Raw genomic sequence first — 24302 nt, 5'->3', positions numbered from 1 at the left:
AACGCATGTAGGATGGGGTTGATGAGCAGCATATGTTTATTTTTATTTGGGAATATGAGCAATAACAGTTTTGAAACATATTTAATGTTAACCGATTTCTTTTACACTTCTGTTGTCGCTATGACAAGCCACACCTCCACACAAACCCACATACATAATCTGCATTCAAAGGAAGTCTGCAATAGTCTGCAAACTAACTAGTCCTACTACTCATGTACTTGATTAATCAAGCTGAACCCGTTTGACTGATTTTCCCTGTACAAGGTATGACATAAAATAACTAAGATTTGATTTTTATTACCTTAGTTTTGATCTGTCAATATTAAAGATTTCAAAATTATACCTTACAATAGGATTGTTTAATGTAGAAAATTACAAATAAATTAGTTAGGATCATTAAGGTTTAACTCACGGGTTTGTCTCCTTTACTTTTAACAAAAGAATATTTTGTATCACATGTAAAATATACCCTGTTACATCTTAATTCTATTAAAGTTGATCTGGAATTCACATTTTAAAGCCATATGTGACATCTGATACATAAACAAGATGTCTACTATTGTCCAGGCAGTGATCTCTGCATCTCTAGGTTTTTAGTAAATGACCCTGTGCTATAATTCTCCATCTGTATTTGAAAAACAAAAGGCATTCATGTGTTTCACAAGCCATGTGCTTTAAATTCTCAAAATCTTTTATCTAGATTGCTACACAAGGGAAGGGCAGATTTAATTTAAGACTGGGATGTTTGATGTAGTGAAAAGAGAGAACTGCTTTAATAACATAATTTCCTTTGGCAGGCAAACAGCATTGCATTACCTTGGATCAATATAATCACATACATTTCATTACTGGGCAGAACATTTCAATCATCTGTGGTTTATTAAAGACGTCAAGCCATAACCATACATAAATAATAGATTGCAAATCCAAATATTCTTCAAGGTGATGTCCTCAACTGCATATTTTCCATTTACAGAAATTTGTAATCGTAGACCTACTGCGTGTTATGCATGTGTGATTTAGCATTTAGACAGCCAAACTACATAAACACGTGGGCGTGTATGTGTAAGGTTAGCAGATGTTTATCACAACTTAAACATACACAGGCCTTTCTTTGAGTATTTTGGGTTGCAACTCGACATTGATCTAGAATCACCTTACCTAAACTCGTCTCAAGGAAATAGATCAATAGATAGACATCTAGTCTCTAAACATCAAATTTTAGATTTTTGAGCCTATAAACACCAACCATCATTTCCTGTCTGTCACATGACCTAGTTCCTGGAACTATGAGCGCAACTCATCTGGTGATCACTTGTGGTTTTCAGGGTTCTAGAGTCATTTTTCTGCTGATCTGAGATCAGCGTGGCAGTTTCACTTTCATTGTTTTTGGTTTATATAAAATGTCCCTGAATCAAAGTAGTTTTCATCTTCAAGTGATTCTTATTAGGGAGGAAATAATATATGAGAAGTGCTATACAGTACAATGTAACAAAGTTACAAGTCAACACATTTTAAAAGAGGGAGTAAGGAGAAAAAAAGTGTTTGTTTTTAATAGTGTGAGCATGCAGCAGTGTTTTTTGCTCTTTTGTAAGGGTGTCATAAGAAATGTGGTGCAAGAGAATGTAAATGTAAAACAAGCACACATTTTATTATATTAGATAATAAATCTAAGGGGCCCTAATGTACTGAACAATATCGAAACAATGTCCATTACCCCACAAGAAGACTGAGGGCTCAATCCATCCTCTTACCTCCTTGTGAAGAATTCCGATCTTCAAGTTCACTTAAGTGCACCTATTTCATTGCTAAAAAACAACGTTATTTTGTGTATTTGGTTGCATAGTTTATGATTAAAAACACATTATTTTCCACATACCATACATTTTTGTAGCTCCAGATATACTGCTTTTCTCAAACGCATTGATTTTGTACAAAAGTCATCGATCTGAAAAGCGCCGTGTCCCTGATTGGCCAGCTAATCTGTACATTGTGATTCGCCTGAATCCCTCTGACATTAGCCGTAAATGTGACGCTCCTTACCATGTTTGAAAAATATACATACATAGATACAGGCCATTGAAAGTCGTTGTAGTGTAGGATAATATAATATAATTCTAGACTTTTAAGCACACATGCTAAATTGTTTGCTTTAAATGCTTATATCTTCTGTATGCAAATGTTGATTCATACCAAAATGCTTTTTTGCATAGTTGTGTTTGACACATGAAAACGTCTTGGGTACGTATGTAACTGTTGTTCCCTGAGAAGGGAACGAGACGCTGCGTCTCCCTTGCCATACTTCGAGGGTCCCTGTAACGCCGTCTTTGGCAATATTTTAGATAGCGATATACTTCCTGACTCCCGCGTCACCCTGTCTTTGTCGTTAAGCCTCACCATTGGTTAACTTTGATATACATATTCAGACGCACTTACCCCTGGAGGCGTCCCCAAAGTGTCGCCGCAGTGACGCAGCGTGAATTCCCTCGAAAGGAAACTGTTACAATGTATCTTTAAAGGTAACAAGATGTAACCTTGATCTCACTTGAAATGTGTCCCCACATTTTGTCTTTGAATTTGAGGGTATTGGATCTGGAAAGTCCTTGAAAGGTCCTTGAATTTGAAGTTAACTAAGGTGTGGGAACCCTGTAACATACACTTACACACCAAAGGAAATGTAAAATTGTGAATTGGACCATAGTTGCTTTTTAAAAATGAACCGGTTGACCGGTGTGCTGGAGCAACGCTTGACCTAAGTTATTTGAGACGTTGAGTCTCAAGGGGCAGCATTGAGCAACTCTCTAAAATGTCAATGTACTGCTAAAGCCTGTTTGTCTTGCGAAAGAAAATATATTTTAGTACAATTTAAATATTAACAACATAAAAAGTTTGCATAATATATGTGTGTGTACTGTGTGTAATTATTACGTATATATAAATACATACAAATTTATGTTTAAGTGCATGTGAACATGTATATATAATTTTATTATATATAATATAAATAAATAAATATAAGTAACATTTTTCCTAAATTTATACATGTATGTGTACGTCTGCCAGATACTCGCTTAATCTCATGTGTAATCAGAGTTTCACATGACGCAACAAACACATATTTTGACATGACACGCAACACACATGACACTCGAACACATATTTTGAATTTGCGCCCCTCGGAAGAGAAGTCACAGCCCACGACTGCATAATAATTACACACACATATATTATGCAAATACAAACTTTGATTTTGCATGCAATTAATCTCGATTAATCATTTGACAGCCCTAATTTTTTCTATTCTTATTTTTAGATGATTAATGCAGAGTGGTTGTGCAGCTCATTTAAACTGTGTGATATAGTCGATGTTTCACAGTATGTTCACACTGATGTAAGTACCGACATCTGACAGTATACAAACATCATAAAAGACGTCTTAGTAAAGTAGTTCGTTTTTCTGTTATGTCCTTCTCAGAACTCCACGCAGGTAGAAATCAACAGGAACTCATTTCCACAACCTGCTTATAACCCATCATCTGTCAAAGTCACATTGGAAGCTTACAGCCTTTTATTGGAAGCAGCGTTTGAACAGAACATGAAACATACCGATCAAAAGGTGATTGAACATCAGTATGCACAGACCGACTCCATTCATCACTTTGCGCAGAAGACAGCCAACACAATTATAGAGTTAGCTATGACGAAAGGAGAGACCCCGTCGTCTGAACATTCTGAAAACAAATGCAATCTTATTGACCCAAGACAATCGAGCGAGATGAGAGGGAATGACGTGAATATGCTAGCAGAGGAGCTAACGTTACAAGCCTGTTGCAAAGCATTGGAAGAGATGGGAAGACATTGTGTTCTTAGGCCTGATGATACATCTGATAAACAAGTTATGGAGGGAGCTTTTGTAACTTCTGGGCACAACTGTGATGAAGACATGGACATCAAGATGGAAGAATATGATTACAAGTTTGCAACTACTTTGAAGAGCATGGTTAGTCTTGGCTCTATTGAGTACCCTGATGCCCCTCCAAGTACCCCTTTACATCCAGAGATGTTGAAGAGCCGAGACAGTTTCACAAGGAAGCTAAAGGGAGGGCTAGCTAAAGAGTTCCTTCCTTCGACACCTCCTTCAACCCCCAAAGATCAGATACAGCCCCTATTGGAGAACCAGATGACCGGTGGTCCTGGTGACAAATCGGAGTTTATGACGCGATTGATGCGCTCGCTGTCACTGGAGTGCCGTTGGCAAGGGGGGCTAGAAGAAGAGAAGGCTGGAGATGATGGTGGACTTCAAGATGAGCTTCCCAAACTGGCTGACTATGCGGCTCAACTGTCTGCAGACATCCTTAATTTTATTACTACTAATGATGTAGAAGTAAATAAGGAAGTATGGGCTACTGCTGAGGAACTAGCGGATGAGATTGTCATAGCATCTTTAGCAGAGGTGATAATGAAAGAAAAAGAAGAAAGCAGAAGAGAACAGAACGGTCTTAAGTCTGTTGCTCCCCAACTTAGCACGGCATGCGTTGCAGCAGAAGATATAAAGATTTTAGCTAGTGATCTTATCATTAATGCAGTGGTTCATGCTTTTGCAAAGCTCAAACAGGGTGGGCTTAAACATCAACATCTTTCGAGCCAAGCAACCGAACAGCAGCCATGGGAAAAAGAGATTTATTCGTGTAAAGGCTCAACACCGTCCAACAAAGCCTCAACCATTATTTGCCGTAACGATACGTTAGAATTCAACGGCATTGCATTTGATGCCATGAATATGACATCATCTGTACACACATATGCTAACAAATTTGCACAAGACGTACTTGAAAATTCGGTACGTGATGCTTCCTGCATACAGATAAACTTGAGGCAGGGAACACATGTTCAAATTGGCTCACAGAAAGACATTATACCTCTCGTAATCATCAAGATGTATTCTGAGGTAAGCAGCGATGTTCAGGAACTACAGTGTGCTCTACTGTGGGCTGCGGCCTCTCAGACAGGAACTTCAGAGCTTTTCTTTGATCTACCAGACACAAGCATTACACAACAGGTACACATAAGTTTTCACTGAATAACATCTATTATTGAATAGCCTCATGCTTAACATGAATAACAGTACTGCTTTTATTTGAAATGTGACCAATTCTTTATTTCTTCAGCTTTGTAGACTCTCCCGCAGTGCCCGCTTGAATGGCTGGACTGTGGGTGCCTTGGTGGCATCACTCTGCCAGTATTGTGATATGCAGGAAGAGGCCAGCAGAGGGCACCATAAGAGCTCTGATTCTTTGTTAGGGCATCTGCATCAGCTCATTGACAATACACCTTTAAACTGACCTTGGACCAGCTTTACGTACCCAACTGTATTTGTTTAAGTTGGAGGATTGATTATACAGTGGAACCCTGAAACACGAGTGAAGAAACTTTTACTTGACACGATTTCAAGCTACTCAACCTATCACCATTCCTACATCCCAATCCTTAACGTTTATTAAAGGAGACAAGCCATAACAAAAGAATGTCATAGAAAACAATATTCAGTTAAAATTGATTTCAATTTGATCCATTGCAAATGATCCCTCAGAGACGAAACATCTGCGTACACGCTCCCCTTTTGTACCGATTTGAAATCTGCTCTCCCGATCCGCACGCCAAACCTCAGCCGGTATTAGAGAATCAGAAATCTGACCACAAATCAGCTTTAAACGTTACCATCCACCCAAAACATTTTTGAATAAAGACTCTGTATTCTGTTTATTTTTATGTTTTTCGTATGTCAGTAACGATAATAAAAAGTTTCTGGAAATGCTAAACATTGAATGCTGTACTCTTGGGGGTATTTTGTGGGCTGTGCGGTGCTTTGGAGGGTTTGTTAAAAGCAAGACTATTTTACTGCATCCCATAATACTCCCCAAGCAGTGATACCTAACATGGCAGGAATGCGTTTTGGTGAACTCCTGCCTCCCACTTACCCCCACAGCTTGAATTAATGGACACACACACACACTCACACATACTCATTCTTTGACCCTCTCCCTATATTACTCTCTCTCTCTCTCTCTCTCTCTCTCTCCCGCACACACACATATTCTCATACACAAGGGGGACTGACTTCACAGCTGCAGCATCAGTGAAGACACAACGGCTTTCGGTGCATCTGGAGAAGTGTTTGTTCCAATGACCGAAGAAGCTTCGCTGCCAAAAGTGAGAGACGAGGAAAAGCACCAAGGAGATGAGATAGCAGAAAAGGGAGGGAAAGATATAAAGGAGAAGTCGTCATTTCATTAGAGCTGAGACATATAGAGTCAAATGGATCACGAGGGTCCTGGAAAATCTCCCAAGTCCGATCCCCCCTTTTCCCCAAGCTATGATGACGCATCGATTTATTCTCTGCAATGAAAGCCAGACACATGTAAGGGATTCCTTACACTAAACAGGCCTTATAGACTTAAATGCACTCATATATTCTCTATTCAAAATCATTCACGTCTAACAAAGCGCTGAAGTAGGTCAACAGCAATGGCGAGTTATTCTTTGTATTTATATGATCAAACAGGCGGACAGAAGAGACAAACGTGTAAGGAACTATACATGAATTCAAATACAAAAAATATAAATACATTACGGGGTGGTTTCCCCGGACAGGGATTAGTCTAGTCCTAGACTAAAACATTTTTAAGAGCTGTCCAAACTGTAAACAACTTGCACTTATATATCTTAAAATGCATCAGTGCCCTTTGTTTTGCCTCAAAATGAACACAGGTAATGTTTTTAGTAAGACGTGTTTGTTAAAACTAGTTACTTTTCCTAATTAAACTAAGGCCTAGTCCTGGATTAAGCTAATCCCTGTCCGGGAAACCGCCCCTACATGTTTGCTCTGTACCAGGGGTCTCCAACATGGTGCCCGCACAGAGTCTGATAGTCTCTATTGATGGTCTCAATTGTAATATTTATTTATTACATTTTTTATATTAGCTTGGCTTGGTTTACGTATGTTAACATTTTAAACAATACTAAATCATATCAACAAGTAAAACAAAAATTATTTGAGTAGATATCAAAAAGTACCCTGCTGATAAAAACAATAAAACCATTACAGAAAATTCTAATGGTTTCCATTAAAATACCAATAGGAACCATTAGCTTTTACCATTAAAACCACTACAATGTAGTGTGTTTTGGGCCATATTCCGTTAGAACCAATACACAGAACCAATACATACTATTAAAGACCAACAAAGACCAATACACTGCAGTGTGTTTTGGGCCATATTCCATTAGAACCAATAGAACCAATGCATACCATTAGAGACCAACAAAGACCAATACACCGTAGTGAGTTTGGGGCCATATTCCATTAGAACCAATACATACCATTAGAGACCAACAAAGACCAATACACTGCAGTGTGTTTTGGGCCATATTCCATTAGAACCAATAGAACCAATGCATACCATTAGAGACCAACAAAGACCAATACACTGTAGTGTGTTTTGGGTCACATTCCATTAGAATCAATACACAAAACCAACACATACCATTAAAGACCAACAAAGACCAATACACTGTAGTGTGTTTTGGGCCATATTCCATTAGAACCAATACACAGAACCAATACATACCATTAGAGACCAACAAAGACCAATACACCGTAGTGAGTTTTGGGCCATATTCCATTTGAACCAATACATACCATTAGAGACCAACAAAGACCAATACACTGCAGTGTGTTTTGGGCCATATTCCATTAGAACCAATAGAACCAGTACATACCATTAGAGACCAACAAAGACCAATACACTGTAGTGTGTTTTGGGCCACATTCCATTAGAACCAATACACAGAACCAATACATACCATTAAAGACCTACAAAGACCATTACACTGTAGTGTGTTTTGGGCCATATTCCATTAGAACCAATACCCAGAACCAATACATACCATTAGAACCAATACACAGAACCAATACATACATACATTAGAGACCAACAAAGACACCGTAGTGAGTTTTGGGCCATATTCCATTAGAACCAATACACAGAACCAATACATACCATTAGAGAACAACAAAGACCAATACACCGTAGTGAGTTTTGGGCCATATTCCATTAGAACCAATACATACCATTAGAGACCAACAAAGACCAATACACTGTAGTGTGTTTTGGGCCATATTCCATTAGAACCAATACACAGAACCAATACATACCATTAGAGACCAACAAAGACCAATACACCGTAGTGAGTTTTGGGCCATATTCCATTAGAACCAATAGACAGAACCAATAGAACCAGTACATACCATTAGAGACCAACAAAGACCAATACACTGTAGTGTGTTTTGGGCCATATTCCATTAGAACCAATACACAGAACCAATAGAACCAATACATACCATTAGAACCAATACACAGAACCAATACATACCATTAGAGACCAACAAAGATCAATATACTGTAGTGTGTTTTGGGCCATATTCCATTAGAACCAATACACAGAACCAATAGAACCAATACATACCATTAGAACCAATACACAGAACCAGTAGAACCAATAGATACCATTAGAGACCAACAAAAACCACTACACTGTAGTGTGTTTTGTGCCGTATTCCATTAGAACCAATACACAGAACCAGTAGAACCAATGCATACCATTAGAACCAATATACAGAACCAATACATACATACATTAGAGACCAACAAAGACCAATACATTGTAGTGTGTTTTGCGCCATATTCCATTAGAACCAATACACAGAACCAATAGAACCAATACATACCATTAGAACCAATACACAGAACCAATACATACCATTAGAGACCAACAAAGACCAATACACTGTAGTGTGTTTTGGGCCATATTCCATTAGAACCAATACAATCCCCAATAAAACCAATAGGACTATGATGGTGTCTATTGGTTTTTTTAGCAGGGTAGCCCTTCAAATTTGCCCACAAAAGGTTGGAGACCACTGACTTTAAGGATTATTGAGTTTTATATATCATGAAGATAAGGTTAGCGTGTAAAACATTTCTCTGATCTCTGATACAAAGGATAGGGACTTTATGAAAACGTATTTGGCTCTAACCTGTGTCATACTACATTAAAGAGGTAGTTCACCCAAAAACCATCTGCTTCATGTTTTTCCAAACCCCACTTTTTTCTTCTGTGAAACACCAAGTTTAGCAGAATGAGCTTCTTTTTATATACAATTATATGAAAGTTGGTGTGGACCAGAGGGTTTTAACAATCAAGTAGTCCATACAACTTATATTTAAAGTATTATGAAGCTATTTGATAGCTTTGTGTACACACTGAAGATGAAGTCATTCTATACTGAAAATCTTGCTTGACAGCTGTGGCCAATCAGTACAAATGTCATTTTCCTAGATAATTAGCAGGCTGGTCTCGTCTCTTGTCTGTTGACAGCACTTACATTCCTTTGCTAGTCATGGTATATGACAGAGAGAGGCACATGTGAGAGATCTACACCCCAGGGGTTGTCTCCTCTTTCGATGCCCTGCCACCAGTGACAGTCAGTCTGTGCTGAAGGTGTGAGTCAGATGACTGGTTGGTTACTCCGGTTGACCAGGGCAGCAACCCACTGGGACTTACAGGACATCTGTCTTACATCTCCACCAGTTCCTCCTTATATAGACAAACATCTGACACGAAACGCTCATCTCTGTTTATGGCTGAAACAGACACAAAGGCTGTAGATATATTTACAGTGTGTGGAAAGGAGGGACGTTTCTTGTCCCTTAAAATTTACCGTTGACCATTTATCTTAAAAGGACTGGAATGTTTAAGACTAAGCTCTAGTGATAAACATAATTTATTATATAGTCTTTTATCTATGAATGTTACATGCAAGTTGATCAATTAAAGTAATCCTCGTGTTTAAAGCTTATCTTTTGTTTAAATATGTTTAAAAGGCTCCATAAAGTTGGTTTTGAAATCTGTTACTCTTTAGTTTGTGCGTGTGTTGCAATTTTTATACAATTTACTGAACATATTTTTTATATGTAACCCCATATATTGTTATTTATAATTGTTTAATTGTTTATATTTAATAAGTTATCATTCATGCTGCCCTCAGTGTGGGGGCACGTTGTCACCAAAGACCATTTGTCTTAAGACTTTTAGATAAATGCTTATACAAAACTTTTATTAAAAAAATAAACCTACCTCTAAATTGATGTAACACATATCGAAACGTTTTCCCTTTAAATTATTTGTAATTTTTGACTAATACACATAATAAAAAATAGCGAAGTGAACATTTACCATACCAAAACCATATGGTGTCGGTAGGAAACAGGAAGAAAGGAGTTAAGGAGCTCTTCAACAGCTGAAGTATACCTTGAGAAACTTTGAGACTCAACCCTTCAGTGTGTGTAACACACTTCGCGCGCACTGCACTACTCCTACAGTCAGTGTATGCGAGTGTCGAGCAGGCTCTCCCACGGTCACTCTCTGCGCTTAGAAGAAGGACTTTACTCACCGTCCCGTCGCAGACTCGCATTTGTTTGTCACTAACTCGTATTTAACTCACGTCTTAGGAATGCCATGGCTACTCATAATAACCAGGATTACTTTCGGTCGGTCAGCAGCGAGTCCACCACATACATGATGGTTCCTGCGAACGGCCGCGTTCGGGAGTCGCCTTCCAAGTTATGGATCGCAATGGTCGTGATCGTGGTGGTCGTGCTGCAGATCGCCTCAACCACTGGGCTTTTTGTCTACTTAAACATGTCTTTATCGCATGTAAGTGGTCTTTAAGTTGCACTTACTTTTTACTCTTGTTGCCATCCAAGTACATAGACTGTGTTTATTAAAACTTAACGAACTGCCTCGAACTTTTTCCTCATCATGCGTTTTTGCGCTTTTATTGGAGCGTGCAAAACCCAGTCAGTTGCCTGTCTAGTTAGCATTTTTCACGGGGTCCACGTGCTTGTGATACCCCAAAAAATTATCTGCATTGGCAAGAATTTACTTAAGTTTTGAACAAAACTTTTCTCAAGCAGAACATTTACAAAGTTGCAGATTTTTAATAGCTACTTATTTTAAGAGGTTAAAAAACAGTATGTGGTAGTTTATGTAATAGTTAAATTGTTTTATTTCTTGCAATTATAGCCTACTAGATCTGCAAAGATTACATCGATTTATCAATTTATGAATTCTGATAAAATAGAAGAAGCACATCGGAATCAAATCAAACTTATAGATGATATGAATTTAATATGTTGCCAGATTAATAGCTCTGTGAATCAATTACACATAATTGTGGTTAGCCAATCTAAAAACAAGCAAAAAATATGCATTAAAGATGACTGTATGCATGCTTTAATAGTGTATTTTAAACAGTATTTTGCTAATTCTTTAAAAATATTATACATGCAGCTTTAATAGTCTATTTAAAAGACCTCATAGATTTTAATTTTTTACATATTTTGTCACACCTCTGTACTAGTACAAAAAAAAGATAAAACAGGTAACATGAAAGAGATGGGTGACCAGTTACAAAACAGTTTCTTTTTTAAAGGACATTCATGTACATGTTTTGTGCCGACTTGTTTTGTAATATTGTATTGTTTCTTCTGAAGTTTCTATTCATGCTTCACTTTCCAGTTTGGCAACATGTCATTAACCAACATGATACATTGATAACAACAGGTACCTGGAAAAGCACACAGCAGCCTAGTACAACATATTCTGTATACTTTGATACAAAATTTAAAGTTTGTTGGAGTTTTATGTGTTGCACTAAGTAGTTATTTATGTCAAAGTATATAAAGCATAATATAAGTTAACCACTGTTACAGTGCAGTATAGAATAAGTATTGAAAGTATTAAGTCATAATTGGTTTTTAAAACTTTTAATCAAACCTAGTTTTTTTTTCAGGAGTTAGTCATAATAATCACTAAATAGACTGTGGTTTTGATAAGGGAGTCAAGCACACCAAAGAAAAGTTGGCCTAACAACACTCAACAACATGTAATGTGTCTCTGTTCCACTTTACCTGTTTGCATTTAAATAATACCCGGTGTGCTGACCCATGTAGATAAAGGTCAGTAGTGGGGTTATGAGAAACATCTGAGTTTACTAACACTGTATTAACATATGAAACAACTGCCCTTCGATCAGCATTGCCAGTAAAGTGATACTGCTCTGTGAGATAACACTGATTTGACGTTTCAAATAAAAGCACCACCTCTGTGTGGAAAAAGAAAGTGAGGTAAATTCACGGTCACACCGCGAGACTGTAAACACAACAGGGAGGACAAAGAGAGAAGCTCCCACGCAAGTCGCCATCGCTGAAATTACATAGAGTTTCGGCTGACCTATTTATAACTAACTACTGTTGACAACATCCAGCGAGGATGGGTGATTCAGCTGAAAAATGATGCTGGGTCGAGCAAGGTGTGTGGTGGATGGTTTTGGAACAGCGGTTTCTATTTTGTTTTTCATTTTTTAAGTATGCCAGCTCTAATTTACATCTTCGTCAATATGCCCAGTATGTGTGTAGTTCTGGATAGGCCCCTCATAAACAATAACAGAAATTTGTTGTAAAGTGATACCCTGCAAGAAAATGTTTGCCTCCTCTTATGGGCTCCCCCTGGTAAACCTCCTGTGGTATTTTCCATTGCCAAGATCCACAACGCCTCACTCCCTGACCGTTTATAACTCTCACCTTCAATCTTTGTCTTTATACTTATCCAGGCAGTTCTTCAGTGTAAAAAGTAAAAGTTGGATCAACCTAAAAAATAAAACGAAGTTGTTTTATGAAAAACACTTTAAATGAAAAATTTGGGTTAAAATAACTTACATTCTTTACCAAATAATTTTTGATCTAACTCCTCACTTTTTACAGTGTATAGTTTTACATCGAACGTACAATTACTTCTAATTTTGGCTGCCTTTCCTCAGATAATTCGTAAAAGATTCAAGTTACACTATGTTTGCCAGGACCAATGAAGGCATGGATGGTTTCCAGTGTTACACAAAGTTTTGGTTTCACATGGTTCAACCGTGAATGCAGAACTGACATGAGGACAAATCTCTGGATACAATTCGCAGATATTGAGTGAGCAATGTTAAGGCTAATTCACACTGATCCGACAAACGCCAACAAGCTTCATTCTAAATCCAACAGCCAACTTAAATGTTGGCGTTTGTCTGTGTTTGTTGGTGTTTGTAGGATTAGTCTTAAAGGGACATTCCACTTTTTTTGAAAATATGTTCATTTTCCCGCTCCCCTATTTGATTCTTACCGTTTTGGAATCCATTCGGCTGGTCTCCGGGTCTGACGCTGGCACTTTTAGCATAGCTTAGCATAATCCATTGAATCTGATTAGACCATTAGCATCTCGCTAAAAACTAACCAAAGAGTTTGCGATATTTTTCCTATTTAAAACTTCACTCTTCTGTAGTTACATCATGTACTAAGACCGAAGGAAAATTAAAAGTTTTTATTTTCTAGGCCGATATGTCTAGGAACTATACTCTCATTCTTGTGTAATAATCAAGGACTTTGCTGTCGTAACATGGCTGCAGCAGGCCTAGTGATATTACGCACTGCCCGAAAATAGTCCCCTGCTATTGAAAGTTACCAAGGGGAATATTTTCAGGCAGTGCGTAATATCACTTAATCGGAGTCAATAGATTATGCTAAGCTATGCTAAAAGTGCTAGCGCCAGATCCGGAGATCAACTGAATGGGTTCCAAAACTGTAAGAGTCAAATGTTTAACTCTAGGGGAGCTGGAAAATGAGCATATAAAAAAAGTAGAATGTCCCTTTAATACATTTAATAAGTTGCTGTCGCTGCTAGGGGGAAAACATGCATTTAAATTGATTAGCAATGAAATTAATAATGAAAAAGAAAGTAAATCTGAGCCGCTTCACTTTTCTACTGATTTACTAGAATAAATCGTATTTAATGCACAAGAGATTTTATAATAAATCTGAGAAAGGTTTTAAAAAATCTCCTGGCCTATTTTGAACACCTTACACTGTCAAAAAATGCAGCATTTTAAGTTTTGACTTGTGATAAGTTAATATTACTTATAAAAACAAGTTGAAATTGTTTAACTGAAGTTGTTACTTTAATATTAATAAAAATATATGTTAATTTAATATCATTTTTTACAGTGTGGTTGAACTTCAGAACATGAAAAAGGCTGTAGGACAATATTTTGAAGGATTAAACACCATCGTTGTATTTGTAGAAGGATTACAGATCATTTACTTTTTGCAGAAGGCCAGTCGTCAATTTATCACAGTGACAAGAACTAAACAAAAAGAATTATACTCTCTCTCTCTCTCTCTCTCTCTCTCTCTCTCTCTCTCTCTCTCTCTCTCTCTCTCTCTCTCTCTCTCTCAGCTGTTGCCTAATGAACATTTTTCAGCACTAACATAAATATCCTGCTCACTTTTGGTGCGTTGACCAGATGGGACTCGCAAAGTATTGTCTTAAACACAAGTAAACACCTCGAATGTACTCCATTATCAGAGCTTGCAAGAACAAACACAACCTCAGTTTACACTGAAAGTTTAGCTGGTGAGTAACTAATAAAAACAATGCAATTCCCTCACTTAAATCCATTAGTTCAGTAATGACCTCAGCTGCAGAGCAAGGCTGACACTTAAAACAAGGACATTGTATTTCTCCGTATTTCACAATAAACGTATTACTTTAGTTTGAAGATTAATCAAGAATGACGACTCAAAATGAGTTTAGAATTAGTCTAGGCGGTCTATGTCAAGGTTAATTATTAACTATTAATTTTGTGTGGAATTTTTTCTTCTTTGAAATGGCTTAGATGCTTTAGTAGGGCTCCGTGGCTCCTGGGGCCCCATTTGGATTGAGAAAAGAAGCAAGAGTCCACTGACAGACATGTAGTTAGTATTCTAGAAGTGTAGCCTTCAGTCAAACTGAGCAGAAGTCATGCAGAACAGGACGGAGATGACCCGAGACTTCATAAAACACTCGGAGAGCTTTCAAAACTCATCACAATGGGTTCCTAATAATACCTGCCTTCGTTGGCCATTTACCAGAGATTTATGAAGCAAGGAAAGAGGCCAAAACAAATGTGATTATGAATGTAAGAATAGTTTCCCTTGGCAACTCTGTTTTTGCCACACACAGTGGCACCGGCCATTGTAAAGGAGAATGTTTGTATGCACAGGTGGATACTGGTGAGTTCGGCATGCCGAGTATGCAATCAACTTTTAACTTGTAAGGGAGGCATTGTTAGCATCAAAAGCCTATATCAAGGTTCGTATGCAGTCATGCCCTTGTTTTAGAAGAAACATGTAATTGAAAGGAAAACACCTAACCAAAGTTATTACATACTTTCCGCTGTACGTCTAAATAAAACTCAACAAGAAGCTTTGCGTAAAAGGGACTTCCCCTATGATGAGACATGATTTCAATGGCTTAAAGGAACCCAAGGCCAAAGTATTGTTTCCTAGTACAGAAAAGACAGGTTTTGACTTCTGTGTGGTCTTCCACAAAGAGGCAGAGAGAAAGCAATCTCCTTAAAGTTCGTTGTTTGCCAAATGCACAAATTGAATATTCAGCTGGATGTTCTTTTGAAGACTTGCTTAGACAACCTGTTGCCCTCGGAGGTTGGCCTCTCTAGAGCTTTCTCTCTCTTTCTGGAGCTATCACAGATCATTTAGATCATGACCAACTTTCAGTCTGCTGTCTTTTCCTTGAGACCACAGGGGGAACTAAAAAAATATACAGTACATATGTATCAGCCATAGACAAGAGGAGAGAGCAAGACAGAGACATACTGGAGAGAGAGAGAGAAAGATGCAGAGTGCCCCTGGCATGGATTTAAGTTACACGCCTGGTTTCTCTTATTTAATCCTTTCCCAAAAAAGCAGTGGATGTGGAGTGAAGCAGAAAGTTCAGTGGTGGCTTCTTTTCCCCAGCTACAGAAATCAGGGCTAACACTGAAGCATTGTTCCCCACTTCCTGGTGCCCTGTCTGGGATCAGAAACTCTCGGCCCCTCCGGAGCACCATTAGTTTCACTAACAGTGACTTAGTACCACCATGGATGTTGATTTTAGCTAAGTAATTTTACTGCATATTGGTCTGCAGCAGACCATCTGTGAAAGATTATGATATTACGCAATGCAGGGGTTTTATTTACGGGCACAAGAATTGGGTTAGCAGCTTTGCACCAGAAATAGTTCCGTGCCAGTAACCTTAATTAGTTCATTCTAAACTCTTTAATGCTTAATATAAATCATGATGACAGTCGATCCGCTGCTGGGGTGATTTCAGCAAACCCTGGAGAGCACATTGAAAATATCGAAATATTGCAGATGTTCATTTCAGAGGGGCTTGCAATAAGTAAATGTATGGTCAAAGTTTAAGGTCAGCGAGACTTGCATGCAAATGTTTTGTGCCTGTTCGAGCATGAGTCCATGTGCGTGCTCTGATGTGCGTAAGATGATCAACGATCAGAAAGAATCCAAAACATCCCTGGACAGTACGTCAAATTCCAGGTCATATGTTACTGACCCATTTTCCATTTCTGAGCAAGTGTAAGCAGGAAGAAAATACAAAAAAAAGTTGTTTACAGGCAGTCATCGAGATTTTGAGCATGTACACACAGGCACAAGCTATGACACATCTGATAAATTGTGTGATCTGTCAAAGGGCGTTTCTGTGTTTCAGGTTCAAGCTCAGATGATAAACAAAACTAAATATGTAGACATAGATTGATTACAGCAGAAAAAATAACTAATTAAAAACTAAAAGATTAAAAAAAATTAAAAAACTAAAAAGCCATTCTCCTTAATCTATTTAAAGTTGTACTACGGTAAGGTTGCTATACTGTGGTGATCCCGGACAAGCCCCCATAAACCAGTTCTAATCGGCAATACCATGCTGATGTTGTCGATCAACAAATGTTTTCTTGGAAGTGCTTCCAAATCAATAAAGTAAGTGTGAGTGAACTCTAGTCTAGATCAGTCACTGGCTCTTCGTGTGAGTGTGCCCCATTTCAACATGGGGGTCCCCGATTACTCGCCGGACTCGCTTTATAACTGTAAAACAGCATGAGCTGAAGAAACACATACGATCCGTTCCACACCTTCTCCTGCCACGCTCCACCAGCAACTGGAGAGTTGTTAAGGGCTTTTGTGGAGCGTGACTTGACGCAATTTCTTGCTTAAAACTTGCACGCAGAGATCCTTAACTGGTGACATGTATTTTTGGCGAGACTTTCAGGTTTCAGTAGAAGGACCTGAGAGGACAGAAAGACCGAAAAAGTTGGACACAGGTCTGGTCTCAAAGAAAGGTCATTTGAAAGTCCCTCATTATGTTAAACAAACCTCTCCAGCTGGCTTGAGCCAAATTTGTACCCCACTGGCTTTGACCCATGCAGATGTCCTCATCTATTTTCCTGGAAAGGGTCAAAAGGGAAGCGTGCCCTCATTTTGATCTTCAGCCTAGCTTCGTCCTTCAGTAGATTGTTTCCTTATTGAGCATGCTTCTCGACATCTGCTCTATTTCCTAATTAGCTTCCTAAACCGAAGTGCCTTTCCTCATTGTCCCCATGAATGATGTTGCTTTCAAACTGCTTGATAATTTACTGATTTCAAAGAGATGGCTCGGTTCCCAGTGGCAAACACACACATAGACCTCTCCTTAATTGGGTCCGAGTTGTTTTCTAACTTTCACCTTTTTTCAGGTTAAGAATCAGGGGGTCACAGAAGAGCTGCGGTGCCTGGGTTTGCTCAACGCCCTTGATAAAGACAGGGACATTCCTGAAGACCTGGCTCAACTGTTCGGAGAGCCCTGCATCAAACTAGCCGAGGGAATCAAGGCCTATATCTCCAAGGTGAGTTTCGATTTGATTGTTTTGCATTGTTACAGTTTATTAGGCTACCTGTTGAGGCAAGATATGTCTTAATAACAACTATTAAACATTTTCTGTCTTATCAGCACATAGACAGATTTCTAGACAACAGCCACTACTAGTGAAGGTCCTCAAAGCATGAAGCAACTTGCTATTACCATAAATGTGTCAAGACAAGTGATTACAATCTCCTAAGGGAAGAAATGTAGATGGTTGAGTCATGGGAGTGTTTTCTGGCACTTATGTCTGTATATGCAGCATTGTAGAGAGTGAGTCACCTCTTGTACTGATCATAAACCGATCCAGCCGTCAGAGTTTAGATTGAAAGGAAATGGCCTGGTTTTCCCCTGGCGTGACTGGTTATCCCTTCAGCATCCAGTTTTTTCTTTCACATCCTTCTAGTTGTTCCTACATTAATACAACCGACATGCTGCTTGGAAGTCTAAGGGCTTCACTTCTTGTGATTTGACTAGTCCAACACTTAAAGGCATTTGCTTCCTAACTTGTTTGTACTTCACGCATTGCGATGTTTCCCTCTTTGAAAGACATTTATTTTTAATAATTTTCCATGCAACCCCTTTGTTTACCCGAGGCCCTTAGCTCCGGGAATATATGTTATCAGATTTTATGGAGCGTGTCTCCACGTCCCACCAGCCTTCCCCCAACGCTACACGAAACAGCCCGTGCGTACCGTCAAATCTTTCACTACTAATTGAGTGAGGCTGCAAACAATTTATTGGCACTTGGAGACAGAGGCATTTGCCTCTTAATTTAAAACACACGGGCCACTTCTGAGAGAGGCAATTATGGTGCGCTAAAAAATTCCCTGATCATGCTAGGGGTCAGCACTGGAGCTAAATAAATAAATAAGCGTTTAGGCCATGGAGATCCTGGTAAATAAACAGAAAATGTCTTGAAATACAAAAAAAGAGGGAAATACAGACTATGTGTACGTGTCAACGTGAGTTTGCATGTAGACTGAGAGAATATATTTTTATTTATAAGATAAAACAAGTTGAACAAGCACACGCTGATGCTTTGGGCACCTTCCCAGCTACATGTCAACACAACGGGTAAAGCATTTTTAAGGAAAGGCAGAGAATGAGTGAGTGAGAAGAGATGGAGGAAACGCATGTTTCTAAAGCAATCGACCTCAGAATCCAGAGAATGCCAGAACACCTGGTAGTTATTATGGAGGGCCTGAAAAAAGCAAAATGGAAAGCAAAGTCTTACGTCTTCCAAATTCTGGACCCAGCACATACAGGCGTCCGGGTTTTACGAACCACTGACCATTGGTGGTTCCTGGCTTGCCGTTGCCCCTTATTTAGCATTGATATGACGTCTAATGCGGACTGACTGCTCAGCTAACAAGAGTCAAACTCTGCAAGAGTTCGGTTAAATCATCGAACAGATGCCTGCGTCCACTGAGATTCACTCAGGCATGCTTGCGGACACCCCAACGCCAGTCAACAAATCAAAAGTTGACACTAAAACATCTCAAGCCAAAATGAACGCGATCCGAAATAATTTTGGGGAATATTATATGCTTAAAAGGCACCTAAGTAAGGCCCAGGGAGTAGCCACCTGAATCCTCTTAATATCCCTAAATCCTTACTCTGGATGTTTTCTTTTCCTTCCCCATCTTGAAAGACCATTTTTTCTGCTTGTCTGGGATTCTACTAATGACTCATTAGATTTGGAAGCAGCGCTGCATCACCAGCAACACACCAGACAAGAGCCTGAAACAGATTTATGATGAAAGCCATCATCATCATCATACACGGGGCATTCCGGGAGCCACAGAACAAACACAAAGGCCATCTCTGTCCGCTCTCTAACCTTTATCTTCTGTATAATCATAGCTCAAAGACTGTAATTTTGGCTGTGTGGTGGGTTTTACTACTCGTGGTTTGTTTAGATGAATGTATTTTTTGTTTCAAACCATTACGAGAAAGCAAAGAGACAAAGACTTGTGAAAAAAAAAGAGGTCTGGTATCACAAGCAAACACACATTGTGGACTAAGATGGAAAATAGGAGGTTAATAAACGTATACACCCCAGTTCGGATGGGTGTTCTCATGTTGCGACTGTGTGCGGAGAACAAGATGGTTCTCCTCTTGCCAAAAATGTGCTGAGCTCTCAAAGCTGGTATTACTTAGAGTCGAATTTCAGCGGGCGCTCTCTTTATAAGAATGAGAGGGCGAAAAGAAGAATGGAAGAGATTAAGTCTCAGAAGTCATCAAGCCCATTTTCCACACTCAAATAGAGATTGAAGACAGTCTGTCACATTTATAACACCCGGTTAAAGTGTCGCGGTGTCAAAGAGCCCAGACGAAGGAGGAAGACACGATTACAAATACAACATTAACCCAGACTGCTGTTTATAAAGTTTAAGTGATACTGATAATAAGCTTAAAAACCTGTCGAGGGATAGAGAAAGAGAGAAATTCTCATAGGGTTTAAGGACAGGATTGGTGGTATAGGAGGCCAGGGGGCCGACTACAGACGGCAGCCAAGAATGGCAGGAAACAACTTGTAAGCATACACACGCCCCATTCATTCAAAGGCCCATAACAGACATGGACTGATTTTATCCACTATGTGTGTGTGGAGCACGGTGTGTGTTTTTGTGTATTAATGTGTTTGGTCTGTCAGGACTGTGGTTTATAAGCAGTTAACAATATTGTAAAATATAAATGAATTAAGTTGAATTAAGCTGTTACCTGAAATAAATGAATGGTGTCTTTAAAAACCCTATTATCAAGTTCAGCTAATGTGCTATACTCAAAGGGAAATGTGGCAAATCAAGTTAGATTAAGTATACTTGGTAGACTAAGGAAATCTTGTTTTACTTATTAATTACTATTTAATTCTCTCAAACACAGAGGATGGAACGAAATTGGACTGACATCAAGACAATTAAATTGAATAAACTCCACACATGTATTGCACATGTAGCTACACTTCTGCTCTTCATCTTCATTTGTGAGAAGAGCCAGGTTTACCATAGGGAACACTTGAATGAACCCCCCCCCCCACACACACACACACACACACAAATAAAACAAATCATACTACAAAGACCTGAAATCTCTATGAATTCTTAATGGGACACTTCACTTTTTTTGAAAATATGCTCATTTTCCAGCTCCCCTAGAGTTATACATTTGATTTTTACCGTTTTGGAATCCATTCAGCCGATCTCCGGGTCTGACGCTACTACGCAGTGCCCGAAAATGGTACCCTGCCATTAAAAGTTTCTAGGGTGACTGTTTTCGGCTGCTGCGTAATATAATTGTGCCTCCTGCAGCCATGTTACATCAGCAAAGTCCTTGATTATTACGGCAGAATGAGAGTATAGTTCCTAGACATATCTGCCTAGAAAATTGCAACTTTTAATTTTTCTGTCTGTCTTAGTACAAGATGTAAGTACAGAAGAGTCAAGTTATAAATAGGAAAAATATCACAACTCTTTGTCATTTTTGAGCGCGATGCTAATGGTCTAATCAGATTCAATGGATTATGCTAAGCTATGCTAAAAATGGTAGACCCAGACCCGGAGATCAGCTGAACGGATTCCAAAACGATAAAAATCAAATGTTTAAAGGATAATTCCGGTATTTAACACTTTGAGTCTCATTTCTGGTTTGTTTTGGATGAACTACAGTGATGGACACAGAAATTTTGACAATGGGTCGTGTCTTGAGTTTTTGACTCGTTTAGAAGCGTCTCTTGACTGCTTTAGAATGGAAGTCAATGGCCATGCACAAACATGTCATTAAAACAACACTTAACGTTCATTTTCAAAACTGTGCTGCTCACCGAGTGGTTCGTGGTGTTCGTTGATGATTAAAAACAAGTTGTGTAGCGAAATACAGTTTCTGTCGTGTTTTATTTGGCATTTTGTAAAATTCCATTGACTTCTATTGGAAGACTGTTTGCTCGCTGATATATCACTCCGCCGCCGGGAAACAGAAAAGGGTCTGTTTGTTTTTACATGTGGTTGTAGTTTTTTAGCTCGGTTTCTCTCAGAAGAAATGTTTCCCATATTTGTAGGGCTGGACCAGAATATTCGAATATTTGTTCCGTGGGTTGACATTCGATTTTCAGTTTTAAGATTCGAATATATATATAAATATTTTACAGCGTTAATGCAGAGCTTTTGCCAAGCAGGAAGTGCGCTTCACGCTCCCGCTCTATAGGTGGCGCAAACAGACCAACATCCATAGCCAACAGCCACCAAACGGCACCAGTGTGGAAGAGATCGCCTTGAACGTAAAGCGCGCTTCCTGCTTTGGCATTTACGCTAATAGTGTTGTAAATAACGTTCAGTTTCTTGCAAAAACTGATTGATTTGCTTCACAAGAAGTCAATATGTCACACGGAGTTATGGGGGATTACTGTTGTATTGGATATATATGCTTTAGCTCTTAAAGTGTGCGGATCTGTTGACTTGCATGACGGAGCACTGGGGTTTCTGCAAAATATCTTCTTTATTGTTCTGCCAATGAAAAAAACATATTGGATGGTGTAACTGTTATAAATAAACTTGATTTTGAAAGTATGCTACCGTTTTATTACAGTTTGTTGGACTACGTTCATTCATGCTTCAGACTCAAATATAGAGCGGAAGTATATACGCGGTTGTGAGGTATCTGAAAAAATAGTTCCACTATAGCAAATAACACGGATTGAAATCATACATTGCGCCAATATATTTGTTTTTAATCATCAACGAACACCACGAACCACTCGGTCAGTAGTACAGTTTTGAAAATGAACGTTAAGTGTTGTTTTAATGACATGTTTGTGCATGGCCATTGACTTCCATTCTGAAGCAGTCAAGAGACGCTTCTAAATGAGTCGAAAAGTCAAGACTCGACCCATTGTCAAAATTTCTGTGTCCATCACTGTAGTTCATCCAAAACAAACCAGAAATGAGACTCAAAGTGTTAAATACCGGAATTATCCTTTAACTGTAGGGGAGCTGGAAAATTAGTATATTTAAAAAAAAAAGTGTAGTGTCTCTTTAAGTGCAATTTTTAGTGGTGCGTATGTTCTACATCATAGGTTATGCTTAGGCTGTGCCTAGCTCTGTGTTGCCTGACGCACATTTCGCCAAAATTTTAACAACGCGTCCGTTCTATACGGAGCGCAAACGTTGTGATTGGTCCACTAGAAATGCTCTCGGTAAAAAAAATCTGTGTCGCATTTCTTCATAGGTATTTCCGTTTGCAACGGTGAGAACCATGATTGGCCAAGCTGAGGATTGTATTACTGCTATTATTACTGCTTGTCTTCTCAATAAGGCGTCACGATTATTAAATTTGACTGACGTTTAATTTTCTAATAAACTGTGACGATTGTGGAAATTAATTGCCTGTTTTAGGGCTTTGACGATTATGCCGATTAATTGCCTATTTTATTGCTTTCACATTTAATTCTCATATTTTTTTCTTTGTTTATGAAATAATTTTTACATATTGTTGTGATTATTTAAATTACATCTTTTGCCAGGTTTACCTGGCAGTAAATATTAATACAGAACATATATTTAATAGTAATCTGATACGGTCTCGTTGTCTCGTTTATAGAGGCGCTGCAGTTCCCCCTTGTGTTTTTTAGAGAGATGAGCAATCATTGAGGTGATCTGAAATCATCGCAATAAGGTGAAATTATTGCGATGAGACAATTATTTAATCATTTTGACAGCCCTACTTCTCAAGTACTTCTTCTTAGTTTGTGGGTTTACTGTCCAAGCTGTTTCTTCTTTGGCTGTTGCACTGCTACTGTGGGTTACACACGTGGATACCGCCTACTAGCAATCTGCATGTGTAATTGCATGTTGATGACAAAGCAGAAGTATATATGAAAACTATATATGACGGGTAGCCTATGGTGTTGAGGCTACGCTGTAGGACCTACGCCAGGGGTCTCCAATCTTATTGCGAGCAAGGGCTACCACAATAAAAATCTGGGAGCTTTTTGTTATAGTCTACTCCAGTGTTTCCCACAGGATTTTGAGGAGACTGTGGTGGTGATGACATCACCCGCTAATTAGCATATATGTGATGTCATCATGTCGTGTTTGCATTTGATCTAGTGTTGGCACCTGAAATATGTTTCACTTCTACTCTTTGATCTGTATCTGTATTTGATCTGTATTATATATCAAATTATATTTTAAGCCGAATTAAGCTGTTTTAAATAGTGAAATAAAAATGTAAATGGGAATCATGAAAATTCTATTTGTGGGGGCCAGTGTTGATTCTGTGGTGGGCCACCACAAATAAATCAATGTATGGGAAACACTGTACTCAAAACAGCAAGTTTTACTTGTTGGTTTTATTTTATTTTACTTGTTGATATGTTTTATTATTGTTTAAAACGTTAACACACACAAAAAGCCAA

General features: G+C 38.6%; 2 protein-coding genes across 2 annotated transcripts in view; both read left to right on the top strand.

Annotated features, from left to right (window-relative positions):
- The first annotated feature begins 18 nt into the window (after window positions 1-18).
- On the top strand, window positions 19-5819 carry LOC129440017 (uncharacterized). Its single transcript, XM_055199048.2, has 4 exons — window positions 19-264; window positions 3314-3391; window positions 3476-5059; window positions 5169-5819. Exons 2-4 carry the CDS (start codon window positions 3314-3316, stop codon window positions 5340-5342), a joined length of 1836 nt encoding a protein of 611 aa, XP_055055023.2. The 5' UTR covers window positions 19-264; the 3' UTR covers window positions 5343-5819.
- A 4557-nt stretch (window positions 5820-10376) lies between these two features.
- Window positions 10377-24302, top strand: part of tnfsf10l (TNF superfamily member 10, like) — a 29129-nt gene continuing 15203 nt past the window's right edge. Inside the window, exons 1-2 of the mRNA XM_055199036.2 lie at window positions 10377-10776; window positions 17724-17873. Of these exons, the coding sequence (XP_055055011.1) occupies window positions 10579-10776; window positions 17724-17873 (348 nt within the window). The 5' untranslated portion in view covers window positions 10377-10578. The remainder of the gene's footprint in view (window positions 10777-17723; window positions 17874-24302) is intronic.

The sequence above is a fragment of the Misgurnus anguillicaudatus genome, chromosome 21 (genome assembly GCF_027580225.2).
Source record: "Misgurnus anguillicaudatus chromosome 21, ASM2758022v2, whole genome shotgun sequence".
Taxonomy (NCBI): Eukaryota; Metazoa; Chordata; class Actinopteri; order Cypriniformes; family Cobitidae; genus Misgurnus; species Misgurnus anguillicaudatus.
This window is presented reverse-complemented; position numbering and strand designations above follow the sequence as displayed.

What these genes read in the sequence shown, in the direction of transcription:
- LOC129440017 (XM_055199048.2), top strand. Translation starts at nt 3,314, where the DNA reads ATGATTAATGCAGAGTGGTTGTGCAGCTCATTTAAACTGTGTGATATA. An exon ending in CACAGTATGTTCACACTGAT is followed by an intron (nt 3,392 to 3,475) that starts GTAAGTACCGAC and finishes TGTCCTTCTCAG; the next exon opens with AACTCCACGCAGGTAGAAAT. An exon ending in ACACAAGCATTACACAACAG is followed by an intron (nt 5,060 to 5,168) that starts GTACACATAAGT and finishes TTATTTCTTCAG; the next exon opens with CTTTGTAGACTCTCCCGCAG.